Source organism: Apis dorsata, unplaced genomic scaffold (genome assembly GCF_000469605.1).
Source record: "Apis dorsata unplaced genomic scaffold, Apis dorsata 1.3 scaffold_149, whole genome shotgun sequence".
Classification (NCBI taxonomy): Eukaryota; Metazoa; Arthropoda; class Insecta; order Hymenoptera; family Apidae; genus Apis; species Apis dorsata.
The window spans coordinates 443,801-454,052 of record NW_006263440.1 but is presented as its reverse complement, the minus strand read 5'-3'; the positions used below and the strand labels follow the sequence as shown (position 1 = coordinate 454,052).

Genomic DNA, 10,252 nt, shown 5'->3' with positions numbered 1-10,252 from the left:
TTTTTTTTTTTTTTTTTTTTTTTTTTTTTCTTAATTTCTGTCCTCCCTGGAACGAGTGTTTGTAGTACGTACATCGGACAGAAATATACATATACATATATATATATAGTTACATTACGAATTTTGCCAAAAATCGGATGGAGGTTCTAAAATCTTCACTGGTACGAACGTGTCAGTTTCGGGATCGTAATCTTCGCAGGCAGCCATGGTACAGATGTAATCTCCGTTATCGGTACAGGTGCACGTATTGCAACCATCGAAGAAACTTTTACCCGGTGCGCACATCGGTTTCTGGATCGCTTAGGCCGAAATTAGACAAATTTTATACATAGGATTATAAGATGGACAAAAGAAAAGCGGGAAACTTACCAAGATCGATCGCAATGGCATACAGAAACAAGAACAATTTAAAGGACATCTCTCTCTCTAACTCGCTACCTTTTTCCACTGTCTCCTCGGCCGTTCCTTGGCCTTTATGTACTCTCGTGTCGTCGATGTTACCACATCGACCTTTCCCCACTTTCTTCAAACTTGTTTATCGATCGTTCACAATTTACATTAGAATTCCCTCCCAATCCACTTTAAGGCCACTTAAAATATAACTTTGTTGTAACGTATTTCTACATACTTTTTAGAAAGCTTATTTATAAATAATAGAAACACGTTTAGAGATTTTTACTCGAGAATATCTTGTTTCCTATCTTCGTCACATCGAATCTATTAAACACATCGATTAACACGCTTCCTCGGGCAAAAAACTTTCTTAATTTTTCTAATGAAAACGGAAATTTCCACGCGACTCTCCAACTCGACCACTAATAAAACTTTTCCAAACGTTTCTCGAACCGTTCCCTTACGAAGAGTCTGTATATTCCAACACGTTTCGCGCATTACGGGGTTCCATTGTCGTTTTACGAAATCCCGCGCGATCCGAAAGGGCAGAAATGGCTATGGCATACGATAGAAACGTATATACGTACATATATATGGTAGAGCGGCGCTTGGTAATAATAATTGTTTCAACGAGTGTGCGCCACGGTCGTAGAGACGTGGACCGGCACGGTCTATCCATCATTCTAACACCACGGCATTATGCGCGCAGCCATCGAGATATCTTTACGGCGGCGGATACTGGCACTCTGGATGTGGGAAATGCCAATTCATTGATTACTGTAATTTCTACCATTCCAAAGCATAAATCGTTCCTACCTCGTGCAACGATCGAGCCACGTCTGCTCCTCCGAGTGTTGGAATTTGTCTCGTATGAATAACCCATTGTATCCGAAAGGTCGGCGCGAAATGGGGTTATCAGAGGCGCCGTCGTGCTTTTCCTCCGTAATCTCGAACCTTGTACCCAACTCTCTCAACGCTCGCCGCCTTGATCGAGAGATCGAAACGATTCGAGAGACGATTCGAATTTGGAAATTTCCACTCGAGGTGGAAAATTTCCATCGTTGCCACAGGCGTGTGCGATCAATACCGAAATCGACAACGAAAACTCGAAAAAAGACGGAAACGAAGCCTGCTAACCATGATTGATGATTCTCACGGCTCGCACGGTACGAATTTGCATCGAATTTATATCGTGCCGCTCGCAAACTGTATAATGGAGTAATAGCGGTCCGCGGCTACCGCTTTCGATATCGTGTATCTTCGCGCGCGCGCACACACACACGTAAATTTATGTTGCGCGGTATAAGAGAAGACGAAATATGTAATACGAGGATGTGCGGTAAATGCATCCCTTCGTAATAACGCTTTCACGATCCAATGATTGACGCCAAACATTCTGGCTGCACACCTCCCCTCGATCGTTGCTAATAAATACTTAATCCTTTGATTATTATCCAAAAGTGTAATAGCGTTCCCGAATTACCTCCGGGGTGTGTGCGAACAAAATTTCGCCTCTTTCCGTGAAATGAATATTTTATTAGACTGTGGCGTGACCGTTGATAGACAATACGAGTTTCAGCAGGGAGTTTGCTCGTCAATGAACGAGAAATCCTTCCATGGATACTTATGATTAACGATGCATTCAGAGATACCATCTTTCTTCCGATCTTTTTTGATCCGTATTTTCTTCCGTAATTTCGAGATCGAGGACGATTTTTTAATTAAATTCCTTTACTTCGCTTCGCCGTGAGACGAGATTTCGGGCCGTTCTCCTTCCACGAGCAATTCGCCACAATTATCGGAATCGCGGTGATCATCGAGGATCTTTATTGCCTTCTCCTTTCTTCTTTCTCCCTCTTCGAAATAAAGACATAATTACTACGTTTAGCTTTTTCCTCGTGAGTCCAACGCTATCATTTTATAAACTCGAAAACCATACTTTTCTCGAGAATGATACAGGAGTAGCCCAACGGTAGCAATGTTCCCTCGATCACTATTAACGCGTTCAAAATTCATCCGAAGTCGAGTGACAAGTAACAACCACCGTTCAATTCCGATTTCTCGAATTCTCTTACTCGTCGAGAGAGAAAGAGAGAGAGAGACGAAATTAAAATCGTTGCCAACGAAGGCGCGCTCACAAATGTCGCTGCTCGATTACCTGGCCGATTATTTAATTCCCCTTTGAAACCGGCTCCTCCTCGAGAGTAATCCCGGAGTAACTCCGTTTAATGGTGGCCCGTTGATGAATCGGCCCTCGCCGCCGGTTAATCGAAGCTTATTCGAGTAACGACGCGCGCGAGCACGTCTCCCCCCTTCCTCTCCCCTTCCCTTCCCCGTGTTATATTTTATTAAACCGCGATAACGGCGTTAAATAATGAATGGCTCGTAATGACCGCGATTAAATTGAATCGCGCGGCAGCGAGTTATTAACATCGCCGCTGTATTTCTTGCACCGCTAACGAGTGTTGTTATTTGCAAGAAGCGGTACCACACCGCGGGAGTAGCTCCGAGGGAGCATTAGGCGGACACCATGCAGAGTTGACAGCAGAGTCCCACCACTTGGTATTCCCTTCTTCCTTCCTCCCCCTCCCCTTTTCTTCCTTGGCCAACGTGATGCTCGTTATACGTATATCCGCCATCTTTCTCGACGTGCGCTCGATACCTGGCTCGATAAAAATTATATGTAGAATTAGTCGCGAGATATCGCGAGCGAGTGGATAGAACGATGGAAATGAAGGATCTTGGAAATTTAAGATCCGTGAAAGGGAGTTTGGACGAGGTTGTTGGGTAAATTTCAATTCTTTGCAGTAACGAGATGGTATATGTAGAGGGAGAGGGAGGAAGATTATAGAAGCGAATAAAAATCGAGACATACGGTTGGAACGATCGCGCGATCTCTCTCAGGGTCTCTTCTAAAGCATTCATCATTCGCAGGTGACGCGTGGAAAGTTTATTCATCTCGAACATGGAGGAGGGGAGGAAGGTTCATTCATCTTTGCAGCACTTGTCGCCCGTATAATTGCGTATCAAGGAACTGTCTCGAACACACTGTCTCGAGTCTCTGATAATTGCCAAAGATACATCCGACCGAGTTTCTTAATCACCCGTCTAGGAGATCCTCAGACGATAATGAAGAGAGCCTCTCGCGATCCAACTCGGGGCGAAATATCGCTGTCCACGATGTGTCATCGATGCTTCGTCTCGATACGTTCCGTTCGAAGGATCCTCGTGAAATATCGATTTTACGTCGTTCGTATTTCACCTCTACTCGTCGAGGAGAGCTACTTCCTCGTAGCTTTGTAAATAATAGACTCGCGTGTGAAACATCGAAGGTAAACATTTCGACAAACGAAGATTTCGCAACTTACTTTGTTGTCCTTTTATTTCGCTTCGTCAAAAACTTTTACGTCATCGTTCGTCAATTTGGAGGGGGTAATAACGGGATTTGTCGTTTTAAACGATTAAATCTTAAAAAAAGAAAAAAAAAATAAGTTCCAGGTAACGTCGATTAAAGAGGGGACTTTGTTAAATGTTGTAGGTCGTAAAAATCTTGTTATATCTTGCGAATAAAAGGCAGGAACAATGGGGACACATTTGGTTGATGGACTCGAAACGTTTCACGAATTAAAGCGTCTAATTTCTTCCATTACTGAAACGATACGGCAACGGGAGAGGGAATCGTAAATGTCACGACGATTTTCTCGTAAACTCGTTAAGAATAATTCCTCGTTAAAAGTATATTCTCTCTTTCACGTTCAAATATTAAGCTATAACTCTTAAAGTGTTGCTGGAAAGAGGGCATTATATGGTTAAGACTATCGCGAAATCACATCAAAAACCACGTTTAATTGCCCCGTGTCCTTTTTAATTAACGTTTATCGTTGACCCATTTGCCGGTTCAACAAACCGTATCCGAATATAATTCTTCTTTCCCCCGCGATCGATAATTTTCACTTTAATATACGACATTAATTTAAACCTACCATTTCTCACGAGATCACGACCTTTTCTCTCTCTCTTTCTCTCTCTCTCTTTGCCACCAAAGATTAGATCGAGTTTCGCAATTCAAAGATTTCGATTCATTCTTCCGATGTTTTACGTAAACCGTGCAATTTCCAATTGACGTTAAAGCTTGCCTATTAAACTTGAAAAAAGGCAGAGATGTTCCAGAGAGAGAGAAAGATCTTCCCCTGTTTAGCTCCCCGAAGAAGCAACGAAAATAAGGATGAAAGAAAAAAGGAAAAAAAGGAAAAAAGCATCGACACGCATCGCGTTGGCTTAATATAACGAGAGGATTTATACGCGGCGCGACATCAGAGTGACGTTACAAATGAGTGGCTAAGTTTGCTGTTGCGGTTAATTAATGGACCCGGACGGTATAACGCGGCGTTAATCTATGGTGCAATAAACGTAACGCTGGCCAACGTAAAAATCCAATCAAAATGCATTAATAACAGGAGAATTAATGCCTTCTCGGCGGCGGTGGCTTGCACACCGGCCCGATATCGCGTGCATATTCACGTCCCGTCGCGTGTACGTGTTCGTGCCGCTCGTAAATGGACTAATTACTCGCAATTACGCAACGGCCGAGCAACGTCGGCTTTTTTTTTTTTTTTTTTCTTTTTTAACCAGCCATTAGTTCCTCGTATTCCCACCGAATTACATAATAATATTCAAGCGATGGGCGTTGAAACGTTAAAACGACCGATTTAGATATCTAGCATCGTCTAGGATAGCAGTTTAAAACGATCGAGCCGGTTGTCGCGTTGTTAAGAATCGCGTTCCACGCCACGATTTTAGATTATCCACGTGGGGCAATAACTCTCGGGAAAGTGCAGCCTGTCTTAACGTCCACGCGTGTTAATCGAAATCCACTTTTATACTCGATATACGAAAAGAATTATCTACTTTGTGCAATGCATCGTATCCTATCTTAACCTAACCTAGGCCCGTCACCAGCGATCTTGGAACGAATTTCTCTGTCCGATCGCGAACCGATCCATCGATGTTCCAGATTTATGCAACTTATGTCTCTTATTCGAGACTAACTCATGGAAAAAACGTAATCGGGAGGAGAGAAGGATGGACGTTCAACTCGATGATAGATCCAAGACTCGCGGGTGACGCGTGAGAAATACATCGATCAAACGCGGTTCCATTCGTCGATGGAAGCTCTGATGGAATCGTTTCATTGTCGACTTACTCGCTTAGGAATCGCCAATCGCGTATCCGATCCGACCACTTCGATTTTCTACCGGCTCGTCTTCGTCTTCTTGAAAACTGAACTTGATGGCGATTGCGTAATCGAGTTGTGACCAGCCTGTTTCCACATCCAGACGTCTGGCTACGTTTTCAGCCCCCCTAAGCCCTCTTACTCTCGTTTTCTTTCTCCTTTCTCCTCCAGGCCGTTCCCACCTTCCGAGGAACACGCTTGTATCCCCGCTTGTCTCCTTCTCCTCGCTCCTTTTCTTCGGCAAATCGTGCACAACACCGGACCGAGAAATACTGCTCGGTGACTTGCATACAATAGAAGAGAGTGATGGGCAGTTTTCTGAGCGATCCAGAGTCGTTGCAACGCGCGACAGCTGTCACGACGGTTCTTACCGAGAGAGAGAGAGAGAGAGAGAGAGAAAGAAAGAGGGAGGGAGAGGAGGGGCGCGGCTCGATAAGAGTCGAGAGAACGAACCCACGAACGGCGCGAGTCACCTTAGCTAAATCGTAGGAAATGTACTTTGTATCGAATACATTGGACGATATCGTCTCGTATGGTAAAGATGTTTATCGCCGATCGTCGAACGAGTATTTTACCTCGGATGAAAACGGCGCTGCTTTTAGAAACAATCGTCCGATTTCACAGTGGGTGTACGCACGATTTATCCTTTTGGTGTGTATTTCCTCCTCTTCTTCTCTACACGAGCGTGTTGATCGAGAGTCGATAACCGTGATAACGGAGAGTTTGAACCCCTTCCCTTCAATCTCTCTGGACACAATTTTGATTCTTTAATAAAATAAATCGTTTGCTCGATCGGAACGATTCGATATCGTCGAACAGACGATACCTTGTTTCGAAACGAAGCCCGGGAAGAAGGGTCATTAGAAGCTAGTCAGGTGCGTAAAGACTGGCAAATGGCCGGTGTCACTTTTCAATTATTATATTCGTTGGATCGTAAATTTTGAAAAGGCATAAAACACGCGGTTTATCCTTATAAATTGACCAAGGACGCGGGACTTTCGTTCCCGCGTAAGAAAATGAGCGGCCAACCGCTATGGAGATTATGAAAGTGATCGGGCGTACGTGTGCACACGCATCAGGCAGTAAATCTAAAGGGAATCCAGCACGAGGTTTTATGTTTCACCGCGTTTACGCTTCTCCGTTGCCAATTACACAATAATGCGGAACAATTCTAGTTCTTTTTTTTTTTTTTTTCACGCGTTTACTCCAATTCTATGGAGGCCTTGTTTTATTTCTATTGATTTGTTTCAATTTGATCGCGCGTGTCGATAAAGCTGTCAGAGAATGGACTACGAATTTTCATATAGCGGATTCAAATATTGATGTACAAAAAAATATGTTAAATTATATTTCTATATTACAATAACTTATTGCATTCAAAATCACAAAATAGTGGACACTGAATCATTGAAATCAAATAAGAGGAAATCCGAATAAGGGACAAGAACGGAGATAAATGAAAAATCTTTCCTTTACACGACAATATCTCAAAATCGGAATTCGTATCGAAATGAACCAAGAAAAAGCATTTTAAAGAGCAAAATTCTACATTTCTAATGATCGCTCATTAATTTATTGGAAATAATTACCTTCGAAGTCATAACGGTTCAACATTTTTCCAATTTTAATACGATTCAATCAAATTTTAAGATACATTGCGTAATTAATTAATTTATATAATTATTTGAAAATTGGCGGTCTGTCCGTATAAAACACAATACTTGTTACGTAAGAACAACGAGAGATTAACCTCGTGCAAAGTTATGTCACACTCATGTTATCAAAAATCTTAAGACACATCAGAGTGTTGCATCATATCTTTAAATTCGATCTCACGACTCCTTCTTAGCTTCTTAGTTTCTCAATTCAACGAGCCGTGCGATAATTTCCCCTCTACTAAGTTTCACTGATCTGTTGCAGGCGAGAAACCGTATCAGTGCACATGGGAGGGTTGCACGTGGAAATTCGCACGTTCCGACGAATTAACGCGGCACTATCGCAAGCATACGGGCCAGAAGCCGTTCAAGTGCCATCTTTGCCAACGATCGTTCTCGCGGAGCGACCACTTATCGCTTCACATGAAAAGGCACTGATAAAAAGGACCGTCTTAGCCCATGGAAGGAAAAAAAAAAAAAAAAAAAAGAAATGGAACGAGGGAGGAAAGAAGGAGGAAGAGAGACACCCGTCTCGTCCCGGGAAATGGGGACCTCGTTTATTATTAGTGCGATCGGATGGACGACGACGACGACGACGACGATGACGAGGACGACGACGAAGATGATTCTTTTGATTTTTTTTTCTTTTTTTTTTTTTTTTTTTTTTTTTTTTTTTTTTTTTTTTTTTTACATTCGGGACCTGAAACAGCCTCCACACGTTGTGCACTCGAATCGTTTCCATCGAACGTGAAGAGTCGGAGGCGGAAACTAGGAGAAAAAAAAAAAAATGAAGAAGCAAACGAATCGTTCATTAGATTTACGAGTTTAATCTAATGGAGGTATCATTGCAATTATCGCGCAAAGCGCAAGCCTGCTAGCAATCGTGAAACGTGAATCGTTGTGAATTTATTTCCTTTATTTTGTTCTTGTTGAATATTCGCCTCCTACGAGGGAACGAATTTCTGTTTTCAATTTTCGTTATTTAAGAGCGAAGGTGTGTGTAGCGTGTAAGAATTGTTGATATTTAAAGATATTTGATTAAAATTTATTTATTCTATGTGGTGCGGTGGTATTTTAAGGAAAACGAGGCATCGTGGGAAGTATAACTTCGACGATGAAAAAAAAGAATTTCGCATAGAAGAGAAGATCGATTGCTATGGGTTTTCCGCAAGTTAGAACGCGGTAAACGCGTCATTTTTGTTCTTTTTTTTTTTTTTTTTATTTTTTAGCAAATTTTTACTTCTTGTTCGTATTTTCCAGTTTGTTTTCATTTTTTTTTTTTTTTTTTTTTTTCCCTTTTTTTTTTTTTTTTTTTTTTTCCCTTTTTTTTTTTTTTTTTTTTTTTCCCTTTTTTTTTTTTTTTTTTTTTTTCCCTTTTTTTTTTTTTTTTTTTTTTTCCCTTTTTTTTTTTTTTTTTTTTTTTTTTTTTTTTTTTTTTTTTTTTTTTCGTACGGTTAAATAAGGCCAGCTCAACTAGTCTAGAGCACCATATGTATCGTATATTGCGAAAATATAGAGCCAGTAAAGGGGGAAAATGAAGTAAATATCGTTAAGGTAATTAAACGGTAAAATAAGTAAAAGAGAATATCGAACTCCGGTGACGGAGCTTGGGACTTAGCATGCTCAGTTAAATAAACTACAAATCGTGATCGTTAAACATTTTTTAATGCATTGAGATAGCGATTTATCAGATTTATGCACAAAGAATTTCGCGTTTAGGGACGGACAATCATCGACGTTTTCAATTCTCAAAGAAAACGAGGGAATTCGAACGCTCTGAAAGCCAGTATTACGTGTGCATTAAGCAATACGATTGTGTATGCTTATCCGACCGCATTGCGATGCTTTTTCCACGTGTCTTTCTTTCGTTTCAATCGTGCTAATGATTCTTCGATCGTACCGATTTAAGCGAAAACGGTACATCATTTCGGCCACCCGCGTACACACATACATATATACACATAAACATACACACACATACATACATACACGTACAAGGTGCCAAAGTAGAAGGTGCAAACTTATAGGCGCGAATCAAGACGCCAAAATTATGCTCAATTATTAAACGAAGAAAGAAGAAGAAGAGAAAAGAGCAGATCGAAGAATTATTTTTTAAACGCTTTTGTATCCTTGTCAAATATACACGCGTGCCACGTGTCATGGCGAAAATGAAAAAAAAAAAAAAAATACGAAAATGCTTCGTTTCTGCACATTTTATTTTGGCATCTGTTAAACGAAACGAGATAACTCGAGGCATATATTTTGGAGACCAACCAAAAAAAAAAAAACGCAAACTCTGTGCTCGAAGAGAATAAAAATCAAGGAAAGAATTTCTCTTAAAAAAAAAAAAAAAAATGCACGTTCTTCGTGAATTTGAAAAAAAATTATTACAAAAAGAAACGAGAAGATCGTACAATTGATGATGCACCGAGTCTAAATGCGTATATAAACGAAAATTATTGATGAAAAATTCTGCATACACGCGTATATATAATAATATATATTGTATCGAAACATATCGTACGAAGGCATCGACTCTGTGCGTCGTAAATAAAACCGGTCACGTGACATGTTCTCAAACGAAGCTACTTGTGGGAAGAAATACGTAAATGGAAAATGTGATTTTTACAGAGACGCTTTGTTGATTATGATAAAAATATCGTAGAAGAATGGCTATCTTTTTTTTTTTTTTTTTTTTTTTTTTTTCCTACGAAGAGCTACGTCTAGAGAAAGTTTCCCGTGGCCTTCGCCAGACGTATCGCGCGAGAATCGGATAACTCGAAGAGCTTGTAAATAATTTAGAAACCTTGAGTAACGCGACGTCTCCCTACGTATAGCACACAATGTGTAGTATTCCCCAGTTTTCTTCGAACTTCTATCTTTGTTTCTTTTCGTTTAATATATTTCCCCTCTCTCTCTCTCTCTCTATTTCTTTTCTCTCCCTCTTTCCTCTCTTTTCTCTTTTTCTTTC

The 10,252-nt window shown here is 40.8% G+C and overlaps 2 protein-coding genes across 6 annotated transcripts in view; one reads left to right on the top strand and one right to left on the bottom strand.

Annotated features, from left to right (window-relative positions):
• The window catches only part of LOC102671059 (Krueppel-like factor 6), a 236,668-nt gene extending 228,159 nt beyond the window's left edge, over positions 1–8,509 (top strand). For 2 of the 4 annotated variants that reach the window (XM_006613396.2, XM_031509412.1), the window contains one exon: positions 7,547–7,766. In XM_006613396.2, the coding sequence (XP_006613459.1) occupies positions 7,547–7,719 (173 nt within the window). In that variant the 3' untranslated portion in view covers positions 7,720–7,766. Of the gene's footprint in view, positions 1–7,546 lie in introns of all 4 variants that reach the window. The other 2 variants (XM_031509411.1, XM_006613395.2) reach the window with 2 other exon arrangements.
• On the bottom strand, positions 25–509 carry LOC102670799 (serine protease inhibitor 3-like). Of its 2 annotated transcripts, none has more exons than XM_031509414.1 (3): positions 370–509; positions 114–299; positions 25–42 (listed from the first exon to the last, which is right to left on the bottom strand). In XM_031509414.1, exons 1-2 carry the CDS (start codon positions 416–418, stop codon positions 115–117), a joined length of 234 nt encoding a protein of 77 aa, XP_031365274.1. In that variant the 5' UTR covers positions 419–509; the 3' UTR covers positions 25–42; position 114. The 2 variants fall into 2 exon arrangements, with proteins under 2 accessions (XP_031365274.1, XP_031365275.1); XM_031509415.1 differs by having other exon boundaries at positions 25–37.
• Positions 8,510–10,252: the final 1,743 nt, after the last annotated feature.